Source organism: Poromitra crassiceps (assembly GCF_964638095.1).
Source record: "Poromitra crassiceps genome assembly, chromosome: 10".
NCBI classification, from domain to species: Eukaryota; Metazoa; Chordata; class Actinopteri; order Beryciformes; family Melamphaidae; genus Poromitra; species Poromitra crassiceps.
The window spans coordinates 11,579,926-11,605,673 of NC_139631.1; the positions used below are offsets into that span (position 1 = coordinate 11,579,926).

The following is a 25,748-nucleotide window of genomic DNA, read 5'->3' on the forward strand; positions in this document are numbered from 1 at the left end:
ATTTGTAATGGGATTGGCCCTTTGCCTACCGATGTCTCACATCCAAAGGCGTAACCTGTTTGTGCTTAGCAACTCTTGGTGAAGTCTTTTTTTAATGGTATTTTTCAATTATTTTCCTTTTGATTAGACAGCAGATAAATGGATTGGATTCCAGAAACGGATGCTATGCACCTGACCTAACTGAGAAGAAAAGCATTCAGGCTGGCCCCCTAGGGATTTATTACTGTATGGCATTTCCTTGTCAGAGGAAATGAGAGTTGAGAAATTTATTTTTCAACCTAAAAGTAAATATGTCACTATGGATGTTATGAACCAAACATAACTCAATAATTTATTTTTCCTGTTTGACATGTTGTGTCTGAATCCTGTGTATTTGCTATTAAAAGAAAATTCATATCTAATGAATCCTACTGACAGTCAATGGTTTACTCTTGCACACAACCTTGTTACCCTGGTACAACCTTGTGTTGAATTGTGAATTAAACATCATCACATATGAAACGATGTGCCAAAACTGCCAAATTAATACATTTTTAGATCAAAGTGAGTGAGCAATGCGCTCACTTCATTTCCTGAACCTGAGCAGATCTGCAGCATTCAAGTGCTCTTTGTAAGCTCCTACTTCCGAAGTTTTTGACTGGGGTATTTTTTTTGGGCAGAGAAAAAAAAATCTGTGATAAGAGACCCATCTTGTGGCTTATGTTTAATTCTATAAATTAATCTCGCATGGCCACTTTGCACATCAGGCATGAAATTTAATTATGGATTATTTGTATTAGTCTAATGTTGTTGCGCCCCATTCAAACGCCGATATTTCCTCTAGCCAGTGGACGCAGCACGCACCCAGTCCCACACAATCAATGGTCCCCACACACATCCGATCAGATCAGAGGGTCACGCTAGCATCGTTTGGAGAATGGATACGAGGTAATTCTACCTACAGTAGCGCTAATAACTGTCGGAGAAACACGGAAATATTATCAACTACCAACGTTGACACAACAGTTGCTGCTTTGGGAGTCAAGTTCACCGGTTAGGTGGTAAGTGGAGTGTGTGTGGCTGCTAGCTAGCGCGTACTGGCTAAACAAACAACGGTGTTAGCACAGCTCAGTCCGTTAACATTACAACACTGTTGACTAGGAAAGATGAAGTGACTATTATGTTTACTTAATTGCCTTGACTTGTCTGGTTTGCCGTCAAATTTCTGAAACGCGTTAGCTATAACGTTACCTACTGGAATTTAAATGCATAACGTTAGCTTATCATTGCATTGTAAATTCATGTTTAATGTGGGGTGAATGTTTGCTACCAACCAAACGTCCAAAACCAGTCTCCGGTGAAGCTCAGAGGACAGGTTCCTAAATGTAACGTTAGCCGACCAGTTTTACGACTGAGTCAGCTTTTTTGGCTATCTACGCTAATATGAACAGGTAACATAAGCTGTCAGGTTAGCGGACTGCTTAGTATTACTCTGTCACACAAACCTCAACTTGGACCCCCTCACAGGCCTGCTTGCATCTGGTCACAGCTCTGGCCAGCAGACGCCAGCCAGATCATTTTCTAAATCTCATTTTATCCCCGAGGCTTGCTTACTAGTGCTGAGCTGCACCACCATTGACTATGGACGCGTTCACTCCCGCCCGTGGCCCCGGGCCAGCTAGCCCCTTTCACCATCACCACTGGCACTGTGTTGTGTGTGCATCAACCTTGGCACACACGGCGCTAGTTTCCAGCATCGTTAGTTTGGTTTGTGCACCAGTCTCTCCTCGGCAACCAATTATAATGGGCCTTTTTTACAGCAGCCATTTGTGTCTAAAATACAGGGTAAACATAGGTGCAACCAAAACATTGAGGGAACCCAGCACTGGAACACCTGATTGGAATTTGGAAACCCCCTTTCATGTTTTGGTTGCACCCTGCCTTACATACACTAAAATGACTGCTGTGAAAAAGGTAATCAAATCTAAGTATTCCCCCCCTACTAGGAGCATTTGATTGATCTCCCTGCACAATTATCTTTTAGCGTGGGCCATAAGAAGTTTGCAGTTTACCTGGGCCATGCTTTTATCATTTGCAATTGGAAAGAAGCCAAGGCAGACTGAGGGTTGTTGGGTTTACAGTTACAAGGCGCTAACTGCCTACGACCAGTGTAAACAATCCTTTGCACCTGGGCCACACTTTTATCATTTACATTCTGTAGAGCGGTGATTCTCAACGTGGGATCCTGGAGGTCCCTGGCATATTGATGAATTGCTAAACTTCAGCATTAGTTAATTTACAATAATTTAATACAGTGAGAGAATGTAGAAGAAGGACTGTTTTGATCATAGTTTCTCACTACCTACAGTACAGAGTAAACTGTCATGGAATTCTGGACAAAATCAGATTGGGTGTCTGTCCATGCAAACTAATTAGGACGTTCTAGAGCAGTGGTTCTGGGGTCCAGGGACCCACAGGGGTCCTTGAGGGGTTTGCAGGGGGCCCCCAGCAAAAAGGGCAATCATTTATTATCATTAGAATTCAAACCATAAGTAACACAATGACAGAATGCATGACTATTTTGGTCATGGGTTTCACACTATGTAATAAAACATCTAAAAGTGTGACGACCCTCCCACTCTCCTGGCCCTGTCTTGCAGGAGCCTGGTGTTGGGGTTGTTTGGCTGATTGGGTGCATCTGGGCTGGGTGCACTCATGGGCTTAAATTCAGTCTCTCTCCTTCTCTCCTCACCTTTTGGTCTGTTTATTTAATATAGTTTGTTGTGTCTAGTTATTTTCCTTTAGTTTTAGTTAATAAATTATTCTTTTAACTTTTACTTTGGTGAAGGACCATTACAACCCAGCTTAAGGAATTAACAAATAAGGGAAGTCATACACCAATGTGAGTTAAAACAATGATTTATTAACTAAAACTGGGAGAGAGACTGAATGTCTAAAGGTCTTCTTAAGCCCAACGAGTGCAACGGGTCCAGGTGGTGCACCCAATCAGCCTAACAACCCCAACACAAGGCTCCTGCAAGACAGGGCCAGGAGAGTGGGAGGGTCATCACAAAAGATACAATCTTATCAGATGGGGGTCAGTCGTCTAATTTGTGTCAGTTTAGGGGTCCTTGACTTGAGAAAGTTTGAGAACCACTGTTGTAGAGACAGAGCCCAAGGAGGGTTAGGGCTGGCCATTCAGAGTATGCCACCACAGTGCAATATGACACTGTAGAAAGCCTGGATCTTGGCATGGGTGAATGATAACTCAGGTGATCTGACCCCGATGAGTCCATGGGAATGTCTTGCTAGCAGCATGTGCTTTCTCAGCATCCTGCACTGTGTTGGTTACTTGGGTATCATGATACTAGGTACAGACCTGTGTGTACTTCTATTGACATCGACACACACACACACACACACACACACACACATACTGTACACACACACACACATATATATATATATATATATATATATATATATATATATATATATATATATATATGATGGAAAATGTAAATCACATCAGCCTTTATTTGGACAATCACTAGTTATAACTGACAGGGACAATTTAAATCACATTAGCCTTTATTTGGACAATCACTAGTTATTAATATATTCATATAACATACACTTTCATTTAAGTGACACATAGTTAGGCTAATACACAGAGTTATTGTGCATACACAGACAGACAGGCACCATATTCCTATCTCACAGGGAGCCCTGTCATGGTGCTCTTTGCAGGGCCAGAAGAATGCTAGGTCATCTGCAGAAAGCTAGGTTGTCTACAGAATCCCTGCCATTATGTCAACGTCATGTCTGCAGAATGCCTTCAAAATATGTGGCAGGGCTGATGTAACCTGATGTGGGTCCTATAAATGTCTGTGACTTTCTGTTCATTTTATGTAAGCCTGTGTATCCATCCGTGAATATACAAGAGTGCATCTCTTGGCCAAGATCTATGTGAAATACATCATATCAGACGACTTCTTCTGACTCCTAGCTCCATCATTTAATTACAACTGGTTTTCTTCAAGTGGTTCACTGTTTACCTTTTTGCTGTGGAATTCCATTCTATATCTATATATCTATATCTATCTATATATATATATATATATATATATATATATATATATATATATATATATATATATATATTCATACATACATACATACAGAAGCTTAATTGAAAACCACTCATTGTGTGCTCAGTCTGTAGGCAGCCATGGGTGGGCTGGGTAACGGTCGTCGCGGAGGCAGGTCTCCTCCTCTGATGATTGGTGCCCTGATCGCCTGTATCCTGGTGCTGGGGTTTAACTACTGGGTGTCAAGCTCCCGAAACCTGGAGCTACAGGTAGGTCTCTCTCTCTCTGTCTCTCTGTCTCTCTCTCTCTCTCTCTGTGCATGTGTGTGTGTCTGTGATTGAGATATTGATATTCTCTGCAGTTTGGTTTCTCATGGTGTACGTACCTGTGTCTTCTTGCCAAACTACACTTCAGTCAGTGTCTTTACTATCTATATAGTATAATATGTCTATAATATCGCATTTGTGATGCCTGTGGCTTATTATCGTGTTTTTTTTTTTTTTTTTGGGTCACAGGGTAGGTAGAGTACTGGAAAATTCCCACACTATGGTTTGCTGCTGATAAGTACTTTGCTGGTTTTTGCTGAGTCTGCTAGTAGCAGCGCTCTTTTGAGACTGTAGTTGTGTACATTTCACTTGCTCTAATAGATACAACTCTTTCAATGGAAAGGTGCTTAGTATTGATTGCCTGACTTTGTTGGTCCAGATCTTTGGTCCAGTTTCCATTGGCAAAATTGAATGACCTTTCTTTTCAATGGTCTTCCTTGTTTTTTTGTTTTTTTATAAGTTAACACCTTAAGTGCCATAGCCGAAATAATTCGTCTTACATAATCCAACGCTTAAGTGCCAGAGCCGAGTTTACTCGTCTTACATAAACATTTTTTTTTTTTTGACGGTGGGACATCAATCAACAACTTTTACATCTTCGAGATCATTATTGGAGCAAGATAATGTGTATAATCTATTTTACCGACCCACTAAGTGTTGACAGTGCTCCCCCAGACGACCGAAATCAAAGAAAAAACTGCCGCGGGACCAAGCCGTTCAAGAAAATGCCGTGGCGATTTTACAGTAATCCATTCAAGACTTGTCTTGCCTGAGAGCGGCCGCGCACCGGCAGCAGCACACAGAGAGCGGAGAGCGATTTGCAAAATAGATCATAGGTGAAACACACTTTGAAACACCTCAGAAAGGCCAGAATCAACATCTGCCCATCGCCCACGCATTCCCCGGCCCATCTTGACTCGCACAAGGAGCGTCTGCACGCAGGCAAGCAGGCAGGCAGGCACACAGGCAGGCAGCAGCAAAAGCGCTTCTGACACGCCCGCTGTACAGCCAGGAGGAAGGAGGAGAAGACACACGGAGGGAGGAGTTTGAATGAGAGGGGTGTTTCCTGTTGTTATGGAGGAAATTACTGTTCAAAACTATTGTTTAGAATGTCTGACGGTCTTACTGATGCCAAAAATGAATGGTTAAAGTGACTGTTTCACAAAAAGCCATTTATCTCTGAATAAATTTCCAGACGCTGAAACCATGCTGTACTCAACGGCTAATATCTACATAACTACTAACTCTGCAAACTAACTCTTTTAGACAGAGAAAGCACACATTCTATTAGTTATTTTTAGATGATTGGTGTTCATGAATTCTTAACAGAAAAGAATTCCTGGGCTGTTCTAAAATGAGCCAGAATCGTCAAAAACACCCCTGGCACAACTTACCTACAGGAATGAAAACATGGCTGGCATTCAATGTGTTAACACATTCACTGCCAGACGTTTTTTTTTTACTGTAGTTAGCTTCTGCCAGAGGGGTTTTTTGAGGATTCTGGCTCATCTTTCAAGACCCGAGGATTCTTTTCTGCTAAGATTTTCTGAACACACAATATCTCAAAAGAACTAATAGAATGTGTGCTTTCTCTGTCTAAAAGAGTTAGTTTGTTGAGTTAGTAGTTATGTAAGCATTAGCAGTTGAATACAGCATGGTTTTAGCGTCAGAAAAAATATTCAGAGATAAACGGCTTTTTGTGAAATTCGATAGAACAGTCACTTTAACCATTCATTTTTGGCTCTCTCTCTCTCTCTCTCCCTCCCCCTCTCGCTCTCTCTCTCTCTCTCTCTCTCTCCCTCCCTCTCGCTCTCCCTCCCTCTCTCTCTCTCTCTCTCTCTCTCCCTCCCTCTCGCTCTCCCTCCCTCTCTCTCTCTCTCCCTCCCTCTCGGGAGGGAGACGCACTAGGTTTAATCCTAGTGAGAGGGGGAGAGGGAGAGAGAGAGAGAGAGAGGGAGGGAGGGAGAGAGAGAGAGCGAGAGAGAGAGAGAGAGGGAGAGAGCGAGAGGGAGAGTTGCTTCAACTCCTCCCTCCGTGGGCGTTCTTCTTGGCTGCAGCGGCCGTCACAAGCTTGTCACCAGTCTCAGTGCTTTGCTGCTGTCCTGTGCCTGTCTGCGGGGCCGCTGTTTGAGGAAGTCGGGATGGACTCGCTCGCTTCTTGGAGTTTTGGTTGAGAGAAGCTTTTGCGATTCTGGTCATATTTATGCTGCGTGTTTCAAAGTGTGTTCCACCTGTAATCTATTATGCAAATTTGCAATCCCGCATCGCCAGCAATCAGCGCGAAAACAAAAGCGTTTTCCCCCATCCATTTTCATGAGAATGGCTGGGGTGAGAATGGCGTGACAAGTTAAAAAAATGCTTGCCTTCCTCTAGTCAGGAGAGCACTGTTGCCACTTAGTGGGTCGGTGGAATGGGTTGTAAACGTTCGGTGGCTCCAATAATTATATAAGAGATGTAAAAGGGTTAGATGCACATCCCACGGTCAAAAAAAAATATATATTTTTTTTGACGTATTAATACGTCAATGGCAGTGAACCGCTGGATTTTTTTTGACGTATATATACGTCAGTGGCAGTCACGTGTTAAAGGTTGTGACTGTGGGAATTTATTTATGTACTCCGATATTCTCGTACAGCAGTCAGCGTCACACAGCGTTCTAATCCTCAATCGGTGGAAAACGCTGTTAAAAAAGCTCTCCTACCCGTATCCGACCTCCGATTGCAGATCCGAAGATATGATAGTAACCCTAGTGAAGCCAGTAATTTAGCCGGGGTGGTTAAAAATGATACTGCTGCGTGAAACAACCATTTGGAAGCAGTCTTTGCACAGCCTGTCAGAAATGATGTTCTCTGGAGTGAATTTCTACTTTGGGAAACATGGCAGCGGAATCGTGTGTGTGTGAGAGAGAGTGAGATGATTTTGAATTAAATTTCAGATTAATCAAACTGGGCATCTGTGTCTTTTATTTTTGTCTGGATACTTTATCTGTGTGTGCTTTATTTGCGCGTGTCCATTCAGACCAAGCTGTATGAGTTGGAGGGCCAGTTGCGGCGAGGGGCGGCAGAGCGCGGCGCGGCCGAGGTGAAGAGGAACGAGTTCCAGGAGGAGATCCAGAGACAGAAGGAGCAGATCAGCCGCATAGAAAACCTCTACAAGAGACAGCTGGAAGGAGCCCAGAACACCTGCAGCCAGGACAAGGTGCGCACACAAACACTGTCGATGGACATTGTCAACTGTGTTGTCCTTGAAACTGTGCATCAAATGCATAAAGACACGCCACACTTTAGATATACGACACATCTACTGACTAAAAGAGTCCGTAAAAATCCATACAAGTGGTAGGGAGAATGCACTCACTGGAGGCTCATTGGATGAAGCTCCTTGAAGTGTGTGTTGTCATCTGTAGTCTGTTGTCTCACAGTAAACACACACACACGCGCTCACAATGTCAGAGAACTTTGTATATTGAAAGTTGCTGTGTTTTTGCTTTCAGGGTACGCTGCAACAAAATATTTCCTCCAGTACCAAAAGCATACAGGAACTCAAAGGTAACATATACATTTAATCTATTATGTAATTGTGGAAGCACAGTTATCAAACATTATGCAGTAAATTATACAGAAAATCCAAGGAAAATGTTTTGTTGCTCTGCAATGGACTCTTTGTGTGTGTGCGTGTGTGCGTGTGCGTGTGTGTGTGTGTGTGCGTGTGTGTGTGTCTGTGTGTCTGCCCGCGTCTGTGCGTGTGTGTGTTCTTGAAGTTTTGTTGTGATGCTTTTAAATGTCCATTTTATTCTCTTCTTTTATTCTTTTGTTTTCTTGTCAACCATTTTATGTGAAGCACTTTGAATTGCCTCTGTGTATGAAATGTACTGTACAAATTGACTTGACTTGACTTGTGTGTGTGTGCGTGCGCACGTGTGTGCGTGCAGGTCAGTTGAAGCAGTTGAATGATGACCTGGGGAAGCTTCAGAAGGAGCTGCAGAGTTGTCAAGGCAACCTCAACACCCTAAACAAGAAACTCACTTACGACATGTAAGGATGATTTTATTTTTTAACAAAATATTATATTCATTTATACAACAGGTAGTTCCGGCCGAGCAATTTGATAATTGCAATTGATGCCTATATTTCACGATAATGCACTGGCGCTTCGCTGTGTGTAGGGTAGGCTATATCACTCCGCTTCACAGCTGCTCTAATGAACAAGCTTCACAGCTGCTGTAATCAACAAAACAAACACCAGCCATGTTACATTGAACGTCATTCAAAGCGTAACCGAGAGCGCAAAGATGTATTTTTTTCCTTCTTAACATAACTTTTGACTTAAACTATGAATGCTCGTCAGAAGAGGACGAAGGGGAGCAACCTTCTTCTGCGGCCTCTCATATTTCACCTGCAGAACTTGACGATTTGGAGAAAAACAAAAACGAAGCAAACACTGTGAAGCAAACAGTCTGGGCTGTGAACTGCTTTCAAACTTGGCTACGTTCAAAAACTATGACCATCAACTTCCAGTCAATTGAGAAAACAGAGCTGAATACTGTTTTGAGGCAGTTTTATGGATCCGTACGGATGAACAAAGGAGAGCTATATGGGATAAGCAGTTACCTTGGGCTTCGCGCTGGTTTAAATCGCCATATCAACGAGCCGCCTCTCAGCCGTTCATGGAATTTAATGCAGGATGCTGAATTCCTCCCAGCTAATAACGTTTTCAAAGGCATTGTGAAACAGATCAGACGAGCCGGGAAAGACACAACAACACATCACCCGGCAATTTCAACTGAAGACCAGCTCATCTTAAAGCGATCTGCTGCACTACGCCCAGACAATCCAAAGGGTTGACAGAACAAGGTCTGGTATGATATTCAGTTGCATTTTGGACGCAGGGGCAAAGAGGGGAATCGGGCTCTCAAACCTGATTCATTCACCCTAAAATACGACGAGAATGGAGCAAAGTTTTTCACAATGACTTTCAATGAAGAAACAAAAAATCACAAAGACCCTTTGGAGAGAGACAGAGAAAATCGGAGGGGTGCCATGTTTGAGGAGCCAGGAAACCCCCTCTGTCCAATTGTTTCTCTTGAAAAGTACTTGAGCAAACTTCCACCTGACGCAAAAGCCCTCCATCTGCAGCCCAGGAGGAATGCAGCTGTCACAGATAGCGTCTGGTACACCGCAACTCCGCTTGGAGTAAACCAGTTGGCACAGATGTTACCCAGGATGTGTAAAGAAGCGGGGACACGAGCCTCTTACACCAACCACTGCCTCCGGGCCACCGCCATACAGAAGCTGTCTGATGCAGGACTGGAAGCCAGGGAGATCATGGCAGTGAGTGGGCACAGGTAAGATGATGCTTAACGCCTATAAATACAAATTCGGGGACGGGATGACAACGAGCACGGTGATTAGTGATACTTCACCACACTTTTTTGTCTTGCAGGTCCAAAGTTATTGGCGACCATCCACGGAGAGCAGGAGAAGATGGAGCAACATACTGTCGGATCAAACAAGCTCATCCTCGGTATCCGACATGCCTCCTGCAAAGCGACAGTCAACCATGACTCTGTTCTCTTCACTGGCTGTACAATAAATGGAAACGTGCAAATCAATGTGTATGACAAAAAGTAGACAGCCTGCAGTTAATTAGGCTGAGTAGGCTACATTTTCGGCAAAGGGAAAGCTGAGGGGACTATTTTTGTTGGCGGAGGAATAAATACAGTAATCATCTATTTTCTCAGCTTTTTGTCATTTTTTTAATCGGCTTTGTTTAATAGAACTGTTGTATAAAAGCAATATCGCACTCGAGGTCGTGCGGTTGTTGGCTAATATCTTGGCACTGCTGTGATTATCTTCGGCACTCGGCCTGCGGCCTCGTGCCTGCGGCCGAATCACAGCAGTGCCAATGTTAGCCAACAACCGCACTCCCCCGCACTCCCTCTCGTGTGATATTGCTTAAACAGAGGTCAGTTTGAACGGGAGATAAAGGTGAACAGCTTCATCTCTGCTGTCATTCATTTCAATTGCAGCCAGCTAGGGATGGGTATTGTTTCATATTTTTCCAATACTGGTGCTAAGACGATACTTTTAAAATGGTACTGATGCCTGAACCGATACTTTCTTTCTTTATTTTTTCCAATTTAAAGCACATTTAAAGTGGATTTTATCATTTGAAGATTTCAAGCGGCATGCTCCAAATTATATTGTTAGTGAAGGTGCGTGCGGTGCAGCCAAAATGTGCCAGTTTGTAGTACAGCTTGTAAAGGTCCTGGTATCGTGTTTCGGAACCCAACCCTAATTGCAGCTAACCTGACGCTGCCAGATGGACGGTTTAGCTCCACATTTACGTTTCACTAAACCAGTCGAGATTACGTCGAGAGAATCTCTTTTGATCTCGCAAGGTTGTCCATCTTGCAAGCAAGGTTAAATTGCAGCCCTCTTGTAAAAAATAATTTATTTTATGAAAAATTACCAAAAACTAAATCAATAACTACCGTAAATTCCGGACTATAAGCCGCACCTTTTTTCCCGTTTTTTGGCCTTTTTTGGCCCCTGCGGCTTATATAACGGTGCGGCTTATCTATGGATTTAAAAAAAAAAAAAAAAAAAAAAAATCTCTCTTTTTTAGCACTCTTTCTAACTATAAATCCACTTCTGTTTTAATTTCCTCTCTTGCCCTCTTTTCACCACACTGTATGACACTGTATGACACTGTGTGCAGTGCACTGTAAAAAACAACACAGGTGGTGTTGTGTTATGTTGTTTTGTTGAAATGTTAATAAATGGGAGCTTCCTCAAACAGCCATCTCTTTCCCGACAATCCCCTCTGTGCATGAACCCTTACATATGGTAATTAAACATTAAAACACAAAAAAAAAAAAAAAAAAAAAAAAACATTAAAACACCCGCGGCTTATAGTCCGGTGCGGCTTATATAAGAAAAAAATAGTCAACTTTGCAGGTGCGGCTTATACACCGGTGCGGCTTATAGTCCGGAATTTACGGTATATAATAAACCAACCAATAAAGTGTGTGTGTGTGTGTGTGTGTGTGTGTGTGTGCGCGTGCGTGCGTGCGTGCACATGCGCAGGACCCAGTGTAACACCCAGATCCTGTCCCAGAAAGAGCTGTGTGATGAGAAGGTGGCAGCCACTAAAGCGGAGTTTCAGAGGAAGATGGATAAGCTCATCGCTGCTCCAGTTGTCTCCTCACAGGTGAGTTGACTTTCTCCTCTCACACTGAACCGTGGGGGGGGGCACACAGCACGGCACGGCACACATTCTGTTGAAGACTGTTATCCACTTACATTAGGGTAGTCAGCTAATGGCCTCAAATTTGTGCGTTTGAAATTATGTTTATTCTGTACATCTATTTATAATATCCACTTGATTTAAGCTTTTCCCTCTGTGGTTTGCCTTTCCTGCTGCTTGACTATAGCTAAAATTATCACCAAAAAAACCCATTTTAGATACTGTGATCAAATATAAATCATGGTTATGATATGAGGAACAAAGATATTTTACTATATATACATTTTTTTTTTGCATTATATCAATACAGTGGGCATGTTAAATCAAATGAGCTGTGTCTAAATTGCTTACTGTATATATTTACATTACACTTGATTAGTTGCGCAGACCTAATAGCCATTGGGTTTGGCTGTTGCTGTATTATTACAATCCTTGTCTACCCAAGCCCATGGTGTTGACGTAAAGGAATAATGATAAACATGCTGATGTTGACTCCTCAGCAGGTGAATGGAGGTCCCACGCTAAAGGGGGAGGAGCAAGTTAACGAGGAGGCGCCTGTGAAGGCGGGGCTTGATGAAACCAAGACGACGCCTGTTCTGAGCCACACACTCGACCTCTCCCAGGCCAAAGCAAACGAGCCGCCTGAACTACTGACCAATGAGATCGCAGTCGCTCACTCTACTGGTAATTGGAATACTTAATGATTTTATTTCATAATATGATATTAAAAAGGAATGACGTGTGTGTGTGTGTGTGTGTCTGTGTGTGTGGGTATATTTGTGCACATGTATATGCACACATTAATGGCCTTTGTAATTGTATTTACAAGTGTATGCCTTAAGCATCTCGGGGTGCTTCCTCACTAAGCTTACATCCCCCACCCTCTCTTTGTTATTTCCCAGCTCTGGATCCCCCAATGATCCTGTCTGCTCCAAAGGATGTCTCCAAGCCAGAGTCCGAGTCCGTTTCCACAGTTGCCGCAGCGAAGCAGGACACCCTGCTACCACCAGAGGGGCCTGTGGGGACAGACGGAGGTGACGAAGAGGCCAGTAAACTGCAGAAGAAGAACCTGACGGAGAATGAAGAGGTGGAGGTGATGGATGCTCATGGAGAGGACACACAGATCGAAGGTAAGGAACTGGCATTTTACATTCCAGATAGTAGCAGTTTAGCCTTGCATTGGAACCAAACATGTCAGTACTTGTGTTTTCCCACCAGAAACAGGTCCAGGACCTCCTAGTAGAAACACTGGGATAAACTGTATTTGTACCAGTTTCACACTGTAATTTGTGCCAGTCGGAATTCAACTCAATGTTTTCTCCAGATCTTTTTCCTGGAAGTTCTCTGAACCAGCATTTAAACCACTGTAAACACTGTAAAACTATTTAAATCAATACAACTTCGCCTAAATGTTCGTAGGTAGGTTCGAGATGAGGCGATCCAGTCTACCGTACTTTAATTCAGTGGAAGTGTTGAGATTTTCATGAACAAATCATTGATCTAAACTAAAGCCTGGTTTGTGTCTCCAGAGGCAGACCCGCTGATGGAAGACGTGCTGATTGGCCAGGGGAAGGCAGATGATGGTCACAAAGTTGACGATCCTGAGGATTACGACGCAGACGAACAGATAGTGGGTGGTGTCGATTTGGAGAAATCAGAGAATCGGCAGGGCGAAAATATAGGTGGGTGTGTCATGGTTGAATTTACTGAGAAAGTCTGACTGTGTGTGTGTGTGTGTGAGAGAGAGAGAGCGACAGCGGTGTGCTTTGTTAATGATTAGATTATCTTGTTTCATTGATAAAGAGATGTAGCTTACAGTATGTTATGCTGATTTGTTACTGCACCGTGCTAAAACCACGGAACGATAAGTCTACAACAATGCACAGTGTTGACTAGTGGTTTTGATAGTCGACCATTCTGTGAAAACCCCTAGTCTGATGTTAATCCCAGTGTTGTGCTGTTTGATAGACAAGGACATGGAGGAGGAGCTAGCGGACTATAATGGAGACGATGAGAATGAGGGCGAGTTTGAAGCAGACAAACAAGCCGAGCTCGCTCAAATCTAAGGTACACACTCACTCTCTGTCTCCCCCTCAGGCTGATATATAGTCATATCATATTGACCTTACAAGTTACACATTGCCAGAATCACTCCGTTTCACCTCAAACATATATTCTCCGTGACAGAAAATTAACTTGCCCGAGATTCACACAATACTAAATTTGTCTTGCAGGGCCGTTGAAGAGTCGGAGAAGGATCCCACGCCACATTCACAGATAAATACTGACTTCAGCACAACAGGATCGTACAAGTTAACACCGTCACAAACACACTGGATGCAAAACGTAGACAGAATTTGTATGGAAGAGTTCTGTCATCTTTAGTCTTAATTGGAAAGTATTTAATAACCGATATCCGCATATATACACACACACATCCAATTCACTGGCATTTTCCAGCTACCATTGTATCCTACAATTTCTTGAGATGTGTCTTAAGACAGATTGGTGAACACAGTGTAAGACGTCTCAAGGCAACTCTCAGCACGTCTTAAAATCAGTTTTGCTTTGAAGATGTCAGTTTGGATGTGTTCTTTTTTTATTCGGCCCATTATGCCTATTCCTTTTTTAGATACAGTATCCAAGGAATCTTCTGTTAATGAATGTTGGTGAGCGCAATATAAGAGATTCTTATGAACAGCGTATCCCAAAAGACCCTCACAGCACTGCGAGTTGTTGCGTGGAATACCAAGTCCATGTAAAAGATCAGTGACAGAGCTCTTCCATCCATACGGCAGCTCTGCAACAGCGACCTCTGCTGCTCTGCCAGAGGTACAACAACAGCATCTCACAGTTTGCCTTAAGTTCCTCCCGGGCCCAGTATTCACAAAGTCCTTCATAAGCCTTGAGTCAAACATGTCACTGTGATGAGGCTTTCCGGATTGCTCGCACCAAATGAAGGGAGGTGTTGAGGAGCTAAACCCTATGCATTTGATCAAGAAAAATGCATCCTCCCCCTTGCTGCCACAGCAACATGAGCAAAAGAGATGGTTTAGTTGAGTAGAAAGCACAGTATTTCCCACATGAGAAGATACTGGTTTTACCTGTTTATATAACGTTGTCAGGTTTTAAGTCATAGAACATTATTACTGTAAAAAACAAGCATGGGATGATCAGTGACCAGCTGTTTCTGAAGTGCCACTTTCTTGAAATGCTTTGCCATATTGTTGGCAGCCAGGTTTTGCTGCTCAGCTATATTTCATAGCACTACATCGGTTATTTTAACACGTTGAGTGCCATAGCCGAGATATCTCGTCTTACATAATCCAACGGTTAAGTGCCATAGACGAGCTATTTCGTCTTACATAAACATTTTTTTTTTTTGACGGTGGGACATCAATCAACCCCTTTTACGTCTTCTATATCACTATCGGAGGAAGAGAATGTGTATAATCTATTTTACCGACCACTAAGTGGCGACAGTTCTCTCCAGACAGAGACAGAGAGAAAGCCACAGCCACGGGACCCGTGGACCAAAAGCAGCCGCCTCCCGCGGAAATGGCTTGGCGATTTTACAGTCAGAAACGAACGAGCCTCATTCTCATACTGTAGGCGGGGACGCTTCGCGCTGCTGCGGTGGGGGGTTCCAGAAATGGACTGGGTGAGCAGCATAAAGCCTAGAGTCGCACGGGGCTTCATCGGGGCTATCAAACCCAAGAGACAGTGAGACCTATCCACACTCGCTGCCAGGGAGAGAGGCTGCTCTAACTCGCTGCTCAAACTCCCAGCAGCAGAGCACTCCGCAGCACAGACGGAGGGAGGAGTTTGGAGACACACACACACTCTCTCTCTCTCTCTCTCTCTCTCTCTCTCTAGAGAGAGAGAGAGAGAGAGAGAGAGAGAGGAGAGAGAGAGAGAGAGAGAGAGAGAGAGAGAGAGAGAGCGCACAGAGTGGGAGACAAGGGCACCCATAATCACAGGCACGTGAGGTGGTTCTAAAAATCCATTTATCTCCAAACTCTCTGAAAATCTCTGAAACCATGCTGTACTCAACGGCTAATATCTACATAACTACTAACTCTGCAAACTAACTCTTTTAGACAGAGAAAGCACACATTCTATTAGTTATTTTTTAGATGATTGGTGTTCACGAATTCTTAACAGAAAATAATCCTCGGCTCTTGTAAAATGAGCCAGAATCCTCAAAAAAAAACCTGGCACAACTTACCTACAGGATTGAAAAAATGGCTGGCACTCAATGTGTTAATGTTCAGCTATATTTCATAGCACTACATCGGTTATTTTAAAGGGCTTTGTGTATATATCAAGTTTCTCCTAGCAAAGGTTGGACCAGTTGCTCTTGGAGCAGTTTCATCCTTGAATTCAGAATAGGTAGGTAGGATATAGAGAGGTGCTACATGGTTAATGATGTTAGATCAGTACCCCTACTCAGAGGTTTTTGACTTCACTTTGTGCATACTGGCCCTGGTTTGCTGAATCAAATGGACTGTATAGATTGTGGAGAAACTGGAGTGGGATTTTCGAGAACTGCTGTAAAACTATGAATGAAGGACATTTCATTGAAGTAGAAACATGTACTGGCATCTGCAAACCAGTATGTGAACTGTTCAACAGCTTCTTTTTTTGTATGTTCACTAGCCCATGTGCAGTACAGTCTGCTCAAGTCAAAGCTTAAGTGAATTGAAAATGATGTGTGGGAATACAAACATTAAGAAAGTTAGGCATGAAAAACAGGTGTTTATGTAAAAATTTGGGGCGGGATCTTATAGGTTGTTGCCTTGTGTTTTAGACGGATAATTTCTTTAGATTTCCACAGGTCCTAATTACCATAATGTCCGTAGACATTTCTTAATTCATTAATTCTTACCATTAATGTGCATTGCATTCTGTTCTGCGTTAGCTACCCTTGTACACTTTTAAACATAGGATCCATAACCCTGTACGGCCTGTAGTAGATTATCTTTCTTCCTACAGTGCCCTCTTTTGCCTATCTGAAATGACTTGCACCTGGGTGGTTTAACCACATATTGACACAATGTGAAACGGGATGTTATGAATGGTAGTTGATGATTTTAAAGTCCTCCCAGGGAGAGTTCAACCTGCACAGTGAGCTAGAACAAAGAAGAGTATAATGCTGTATATAATCGTGTCAGTAAAATTGCCCATGGACATTGTCCAAATGTTGCTCATGATGTAATTTTCACAGGAAACTGGTCCCAAATCAGCACTCCTGTTCTAAGTTATGAACGTGGAGCCTCGGTTACGTTTATGAAAAGTGTCTTGTGTCTGCCTTGTGGTTTTGCCCCCCTGGTGAAACTCACAAGGCGCACTCCACTCGTGTACAAATTGTTTAAGTTCTAAGATAAGATTTTTTTTATGCTGTATTGTTGTTTTGTAGATGTTATTCATTCATTGTGGGTTAGTTTCTCTGACACAGCAAAGCTTGGGCTGCCACTGCTTTGTGTTGTCGGGGAGTACTTTTTGTCCGTTTGTGTAACAAACCCCACTGTTTGAACTGGAAGTCTACCTGGAGAGATCATGATTTTGATTCAAATTTTGTGAATTTGTATCGAATTTGTTTGCATTTTACACAGGTTTGAGTAATCATAGGCTTTATTGAGGCATTCAGAGACAGCAGGATAACAAATAATAAAAAGAGTCAGTTTTTATTACCACTACAAAGACATTTGTTTGGTTGAGTTTTGGAGATGTGAGGTGTGTGTATGGTTCCCGTATGGAAGCTTGTTGTGGCTGTGTTTTGTGAGGATGCTAATGCGGGCCACAGACAAGAGTTTGAGTCATTTTCAGGTTATTTTGTATTTTATTTATTTAACCTTTATTTAAGCAGGTAAGTCATTAAGAACTAATTCTTATTTACAATGGTGACCTGGCGGCAAAAGGCACAGCCTTTTGAGGGATGGGGGGTAAAAATAAATTCAAAGTTAAAACATGGCAAGACAAACAGCCGGGGGAGACAGTTAAGTTAAGTTATCCTTTATTTATCCCCATGGGGAAATTCATCCTCTACATTTGACCCATCCTCTACTAGGAACCTTCCTAGAACCCGGAGCAGTGGGCAGCCGCAATGCAGCACCCGGGGACCAACTCCAGTTCTTTTGCCATTGCCTTGGTCAGGAGCACTGACAGGAGTATTAACCCTAACATACATGTCTTTGATGGTGGGAGGAAACCCACACGAACACGGGGAGAACATGCACACTCCACACACAAATGACCTTGGACGGACTGGGGTTCGAACCCGGGACCTTCTTGCTGTAAGGCAACAGTAATAACCACTGAGCCACTGTGCCGTCCCGACAGGCAGGAGACAAGTGCTAGTTTAGGAAGCAGTTGCAGGTGTCAGTGAAAATGTCCATGATCGAGTCCTTGAAACTTGACTTGGAGAGGAAGTTGTTCAGTTCTAGTCTTTTTTGTAAGTTATTCCAGTCTGGGCACGGCAGACTGAAATGACTTGGCCTAGTGGTAGAAGGGCGAAGGGAAGCCCTGATGGCCACTGAACAGATAGAGAGCTGATTGGCCTTGTGCTGTTGCCATAATCTGTTTAGAAGTGGCTATAGAATCTGAACAGGAATATCTCATGTCCGCACACGCCCCCCCCCACACACACACACACACAATAGTCAAGATAATACAATTTCCTTACTGTCCAAGATATACGCCTGATTGCTAAATATTTGCATTTAATACTGTGTCATTTGTATTCACTATACAAAATCTACTTGTTTATATTTTAAGGTAAGGCCCGATTGTTCCCCATTTAATATTCAATTCATTGATGACCTGAAAAATAAAATGTTAAATAATAACCTTGACTGAATACTTTTACCACACAGACGATCTAACTTGAGTATTTAGGTTGGGGTTAGAGTTCAAGTTAATGCAACAAACATGACAAGTGACACTTTTTGTCACCTGATAGTTTGGTGTCAACATTGGACTATCCAATTAAAATGTTACCCTGTTATACTTGCCCAATTATTTTGTATATAAACTACAAGGAAGGGAAACTGTTTTCACATAAAATATTGAAGGAACAAGTTTGGCTAACTATGTTATTGCAATACTTAAATTCTAATTCCTATCTATTCAATCTTTTATTTACTCAGGTGAAACCTACCATTACTCTTACACTATGTTGTGTTGGGCTGTTCTTTGTATTGTTACACTTGTTCAGAACGCACTGTGGCCCTAATAAAAAGTGTATTTTCTTTCATTGTGGAGATGGAATAAGAATTAAGATATGGTGATGGAAGTAAATACTGTATATCTAGACTGGACAGCTATGTGGTAGGCAAGATAACTTCTCCCATTTGTATCCTCATTTGCAAAAAAACAGTGCTTTCTCACTGTCCTTGTCACACCCTCTTTCCGTCCTGTCACACCCTAACAGTTCATTATACTGTGGTCAATAAGCATTGATAGCCATACTTGGCAGAATGGTGAAAGGTGGGGGTGGTGTCAGTTACACTCAATTTCCTCCTTCAGAACTGAAGCAACTGACTCTGTGAAGTGGGCGGATTTGAAGGTCTGGACCCAGGCACGGGGTGGTGGTGAGTGTGTTGAGGGCCAAGTTCAGTATAACTTTGTCTCTGCCCATCCAATAGAAATAATGTCTGACTCAATCTGATCAGTTTAATAGGCTAAGTGTTGAAGCATCCAGAGGGACTGCGATGAAGCCGTACCTTGTTCTGCTTTTGATGCTAGGTGGTGAGTTTTTCCATCTTTCAACTACATTCACATCTTCATTTTTCAGAGGAGCTAATGCTGGCTTTGGAAGAAGCCAGCGTTATTTTTTCCCCCACTATGCTTTTCAAAATGTTTTCCAAGTGTCTGACAGATGCATTGGAATATTTAACTAGGAAAAAACGGGCAGGGATTCCTTGAATGTATAAAACAACTAGGTAGCCTATTTGTGTCCACAATGTCAAAAATGAACAGAGGTGGCACATCTTCCAAAGTGAAGAACAAAAACATTCAGGGATTAACTTCTTACACACACATTTAAACCTAGAGTCTTCTTCAGGCGGTGTAAAAGTAGAAGACCCATCTTGAAACGTGTGTGTCATGTTTGTGTCATTTTTGTCATGTGAGTGGCTAGAATCATATGCAAATATTTAAGCTATCCCCCCACAGCCCCACCCCCCCACCCGATCATGATATTTGCTCTGTCATTTTTGGGCCTCTCCTGCTCCAAGAATATATTTAACACAAATATATTTGGGGGGGGGGGGGTCTAAAGGGCCCAAAAACCCAGTAACTTTATCCTCATCTTCTGGCCCAAGCTCCAACTAAACTCTCCTGTATGTGTGAACCCAGGTTCCCCATGACTTGACTGGGGGCTGAACTCCCCGTTTGAAGTCGACCAAATCAACGGTTCTCGAGATAAACCGCATTTTGTTTTGCCACTAGATGGCGCTATAACTATGTCCAAAATTTGGCACCGCACTCCGTCGGGATCCCAGCAGCACACTCCCCAAGGTCAGATGAATGATTCTCGAGATAAATCGTTTTTTTTGTTGCCAGTTGGTGGCGCTGTCCGAATCTTAGTTAAAATAGGTTAAGTGGGCTCTGTCTGTCTGGTGGTGGTGTCAGTCACGATTTGTGACGGAAGTGATGTCACAGTGATGTCACTTGAGCAATTGTGATGTCACTCAAGCAATTGTGATCTCAACAATGATGCCACGTACTGTCGTGTAGTATGAGCCGATGGCGCCTAGGTGGGTGGGGGGTGTCTCTCTTTCTGTTAGTCACGATTTTGGGAGGCCACGGAGCAGGCGATTTCCATAACTGCAGCCATGGCGCATCATCTCCACAGTCTCCACCGTAGGAATCGAGCCCGGGAAGCGCACGAGATTCCTGGTTTCACAAAATTCTGCACTCCACTCCGTCAGGTGCCCCCAAGCACACTCCCCAAGTTTGGAGGCGATCAGAGCAATGGTGTGTGAGTTATGGCGATTTAAAATCTAAAACATTGCTGTAGCGCCCCCTCTGGGTGCAATTTTGTTTGTTTTGTTTTTTCCAAAAGTGTCTCTGCAAAGTTTACTGGCGATCGGAGCAACTCCGGACATGCACCCATACATACACCCACGCATACATACAGTTCTGCAATTAGGCTACAGCAGGGCGAGAAACCTACCGGGAGGTGTAAGTTGTGTCTCTGCTTCTCCTAGTTGCAGCATTGGAGGGCGTTGAGGCCTTCAAGTCATCTAAGTCATCCAAGTCATCCAAGTCGTCTAAGCCTAAGTACTGTGGAAAGGAGAGGCAGTACCATGTCCAGGTGGAAGCGCTCAAAGGAGGAAGATCCTCCAAAGGAGGGAGTTCCTCCAAATCTTCCTCCAAAGGAGGAAGTTCAGGAGGAAGCTCGCTCAAAGGAGGAAGATTTTGTGCAGGCTCTCTGCTCAGCAAGCTCTGGATCCTCACTGCTGCTCACTGTGGCAGTAAGCAGTAAGAGCATCCAGCATGAGGGGGTGTGTGTGTGGTGTGGAAGCACGTGGGCGTGAGCAAGTGTGTGTGAGAGATTTGCTGTGGTGCCAGCTTCCTGTGGGAGTCAAATGTATTCACTCGGGCATGGATGTCATGAAATATCATGGAGAAATATTTTCAGTAACTTCACATTCAGTGGTCATTAAAGAGCATGGTGCAGGCCACATTGCATTAATATTTGGAAGGGGTATATAGCAATGGGATTTGTTTTGTTTTGTTTTTTTCAATCACACATAGCTGCGTTTAGACTAGTTTTTGTAACCAGCAGGGGGCATTTCATGGAACTAACACTTGTGATGTCGCAGGGATGCAAACTAGTCACCTTTAGGTGACAGTCGCATTTTTCTGCCCAAAATATGAGAGTTTCTGAGTGGTTTTATGTCTGCCCTGGTATCTGTCACCTTTTTTCACTCTCCATGACTTTGCATACCTGTGTCAGCCCCAGCAGAACATTCTCCTCTTGTGATGTCACTCCTGTTGTTATGTCACATGCCCATTTATAAAATGCCACCCTTTCCTCCATATTTATACCTGGGGCCGTGAGGGGGGAAATCATTGTATTTTTGGAGTATTTTCACTTTCATTTTCACTTTCATCATGAGCCCAAAATGTAAATTCAATTTTTTTTTACCTGCACCATGCTCTTTAACATGATCTAATAATTCATCAATTAATGGTATTATATGTTTCTTAACTGTGTTTACTAACATCAATTAAGCATGAACATTGAACAGTGACATAAAGAAAGATGAATTCATATTTGCTTTGCTTGTGTGTCTGGTTGAGACTGTATTGCTGCTCTTTGCCAGGGCTCCCTTGAAAAAGAGATATTGTAATCTCAATGGGATTCACCTGGTTAAATAAAGGTTAAATAAAAAATATATCTAGACTAGGCCTATCTATATTAATGCACAATAAGCCGTAATGTTGCTTGTTGATGCCAAGGTATAGACTGAATTGAAACCCTTTGAGGGATATGGTAGACTTTGGGCCATTGAGATAAGGTGCATCCAATAAGAAAATAATGTAAACAATGACAATAAATAAATTCCAATAAATAAATAAATAAGACCAGATAAACTATTTTACCTATGCCATGGGTATGATGGATGCCTGTCTGAGTTCACCTTGCCTCCTCTTTTGCAGGATGGTGAGAGTGCAGTGTGGCGTAAATGTGCCGTGGTATAAAAAAACAATCCCCTTCCTGAAAGGAAAAAGAAACAAGCAAATTATCAAAAAGAAACAACAGTTTACCTTCAAAGGTCAAGACGGGAAGGCCCACAACATCATGCTCATCAAACTGAACAAAGCCGTTTCTTCTAAACTGCCTATCGCCCGGCTTTCTCCTGCCAACTCCTGCACCAAACCCAACCAGGGGGAGAAGGTCCGCATTGGCAGCTGGAGAGCCAGGGAGAGAAGTGAGGCACGCCCACATGCTACATTCAATTTGGCCTGTCAGTTAGTAGATGGTCTTTTTCTGACCTCTGACCTTATTTTCCCTTTATTTTTTTTCTTTTCAAACCCTCAGAATGGTGGCAAACCCGCCTAAGCCTAAAATGTGCCAGCACATTAATCACTGCATGTGGTGGGGTTGCTAACCCGAATAAGAAGTACCACCATGACGACACAAACACCATGTGTGCCTCGCGGCCTGGTGTGGAGGCCTGCAAAGTAAACCATCTTTTTTTTCTAACTTCATTGTTTGCTCATATACTGTAAGTTACTATGATGATATTGACCTACTGATGAAACCCGTTTTCTCTCCATCTCGCTTGCAGGGAGATGCAGGTTCTGCTGTGGTGTTCAAAAATTACTTGTCCGGTATTATTGCCAGCAACCCTAAAGTGTGCGAAAACACAATTCAAATCCTCGATATCTGTGTCTACAGACAGTGGATTGATGAAACCATGCATAATAATTAGCAGTGGTAGTAGTAGCTTTTATTCGTGCTTCACAGTCATTACTGGAATATTATACACCAATTTAATAGGATTAAAACAGCAGGGAGATTAAAATACATTTTCAATCATTATGGAAGTAGGTAGCATACAATCTATGAAATATAAAGAGAGGGTAGTCAGGCCAGATCTAGTGCAAAACCTATGAAGAAGGGATTCTTGAATTCTGTAATATCAGTAGTCTGGGGGGAAAAAAGGGGGATGTGAAAGGAGTGGAAACTATGATGAGTCTTGTGAGGTAGGTGGTGGGAGAATTGTAGTAGCGACCTGTTCTTGCCATTTGGGATGTTAAGCTCCCAGGATAATGCAACAAATAAATACTTGAATGAATGATGTCTCACGTCTGATTTCAGAGAACCTAACATTGTGACTTTCACTTTACAATCAGCACAAAGTTGGAGGCATGTCGCACGACCGAAGTAGAAGAGAAAAATCCACTACTGTAATCAGGGTTGTAGACAGATGTATACAGAGCATACCACATCATTTTCTTCATGTAATACAGCACAACTACCACTGCTATTGACTAATGGACGGCCTCAGTATACCAGAATACCACTAACACACTACTGGATTAAGTCCACATGGATCACTAGCAGGCCAGTCTGGGGCTGGGTGACATCTCAATCATTCTGTCCTCTTTTACTTTCTAACATGAGCCAGAGTGAGCCAGAGTCCCTGACACAGTGAATGGGTACTATGGACATGTGTGTTATTATAACAGTTCTCATAATGTTAACACAAAACCTTGGATTTGGATTTAACGCCATTTAAAAAGCAGAAAAACATGATCTGAACTGACTGTATCACGCAGCCAATCGTGTCTCTTCACCATTTTATTTTCTACAATTATTTGTCTTATTTTTCTTCATATTTAAGATGATAGTTAAGGTGAAAAGTGCAAAGCAAATTAAGTGGAAACTGAAACTCTACAAATAAGTAAATTGTAAAAGATTAAAATTGGGTTCATGTTTAACCCTTTATTACACCTATCTTACACCTATCGCAAACCCAAAAAGGAAAACTATTTTTTGTTGAAAATAGCTTAAAACTGGCAGAGCTGCGGCTGCTTGTTCTCCTCATTACCCAGAAATAGCTTAAAGGACTGTAGGAGGCAGCATCTCGGCTGGCAAAGTGCGAGACTGCTGCTGTCATCGTGGAGGGAACAGCTCATAAGCTAATGTCATCAGATGGAGAAGTAAGTTGATTGATACATACCTAGGAAACTTCAATGAGGTCTAAGTGTTACCAGGTTGTTTGCCAAGAATATAAGCTACCATGTATTGGGTGTTTTGTGCCATTTCAGGTTGAGGTCACTTAGATCCATACCCAGACCATGTCAGACCAGGAGGAGACAGACAGCCGAGTTGTGCTCTACCTACATCATGCCATCAAGCTGGGATTCAAGCCGGCAGTGGTGAGGACCCCGGACAGGCATATTCTTCATTCTATTCTCCTGCATCACACTGACACCATAACCTTGTTATCTTCCTTGACAATGGCATGGGCAGGCACCGTCAAGCTGGTCAATGTCACGGAGCTGGCCACCTCTCTTGGGCAGCCGTACTGCAGCACCCCTGCTCGACTATTATGTGGTCAGTGGTGAGGACTGCACCAGCACCTTCCAGGGCAAGGGCAAGGTGGCACCACTGAAAAAGCTGCAGAAGAACCTGACATTTCTAAAGGCTTTCAGGTTGGTGGATGAATTTGAAGATCATTTGGCATGTTATGTATGGGGGGGTGGGGGTGATGGGGTTAAGAGTTGGAGGGCATGATGGGGGAAGGGGAGCGGGCACTGCACTACCACTAAGGCATGCTGAATAAGTGCAGTAATAACTGTATTCCCCCCCCCCTGAGAGTTTAAAGAGAATTATGCCAAAGCTTATAAAGGTATAAATGTGGTTTAAATCTGTGGTGTTATGAGTCTGGACAGACACGTGTGTAAAGTGCAACTTGACTTGTTGGTTGAGGCATACGACCTATAGTTCTTTTTTTATTTATTTTTCTAAAAAGCAGAAGTTAGACATGAAATCAATAATCAGCATTTCTCTTCATGCAGGAAACGCATGTCAACTGATTTCTACAGTCTATGGCCAGGGTTGATTCACACGATTACTGCTGACGAAGAAAACAGCAGACCTCGCTTGGCAGATGCAACACATTTAGGTTGCTTTCAGCAGCTTTTAAACCACACATTTAATATTTCATTATTTAGCAGAGATTAAATTGTATGTGGTCACTGCTTACAACACATCTCTTATACGTGTAGATGGGTGTATGTGTACTCTCTTTCTTTTTACCTATTTTACTGCGACTGTATTTGCCTTTTCCTTTCTCAATTCTGCTTTTAAATTTGCCATAGCATTGCACCTCAGCGAATCACTTCTGTTTCCCCTTCCTAGTAGTTAATGAGAAGTAAAAACCTAAGAAGCCCTCCCCCTTTCCCTGATCTGCTATCCCCAACAACAGGTCTCACTCGGAAGAATGGAAGCTTGGAACAACACCACCATTGACGACATCAACGATTCTGATGACTACGACTATTATGACTCTGGCTACGAATACTTTGTCGCCGGAAGAGTGACAACATGGACCGTCACCTCCATCGGCCTTCCTTTGAC

At 42.9% G+C, this 25,748-nt stretch overlaps 1 protein-coding gene across 2 annotated transcripts; it reads left to right on the forward strand.

The window, feature by feature from the left end:
* Positions 1-832: 832 nt before the first annotated feature.
* On the forward strand, positions 833-18,460 carry golm1 (golgi membrane protein 1). 2 transcript variants are annotated; one of them, XM_083644391.1, is made up of 12 exons: positions 833-927; positions 4,198-4,339; positions 7,415-7,594; positions 7,890-7,944; positions 8,328-8,430; positions 11,485-11,608; positions 12,145-12,328; positions 12,547-12,774; positions 13,174-13,326; positions 13,613-13,711; positions 13,879-14,919; positions 15,919-18,460. In XM_083644391.1, exons 2-10 carry the CDS (start codon positions 4,211-4,213, stop codon positions 13,708-13,710), a joined length of 1,254 nt encoding a protein of 417 aa, XP_083500517.1. In that variant the 5' UTR covers positions 833-927; positions 4,198-4,210; the 3' UTR covers position 13,711; positions 13,879-14,919; positions 15,919-18,460. The 2 variants fall into 2 exon arrangements, with proteins under 2 accessions (XP_083500517.1, XP_083500516.1); XM_083644390.1 differs by having other exon boundaries at positions 874-1,040.
* The last annotated feature ends 7,288 nt before the right edge of the window (positions 18,461-25,748 follow it).

Coding starts and splice junctions, on each gene's coding strand:
- golm1 (XM_083644391.1), top strand. CDS start 4,211: ATGGGTGGGCTGGGTAACGGTCGTCGCGGAGGCAGGTCTCCTCCTCTG. Junction 8,431..11,484: donor AAGAAACTCACTTACGACAT/GTAAGGATGATT, acceptor GCACATGCGCAG/GACCCAGTGTAACACCCAGA. Junction 12,775..13,173: donor AGAGGACACACAGATCGAAG/GTAAGGAACTGG, acceptor TTGTGTCTCCAG/AGGCAGACCCGCTGATGGAA.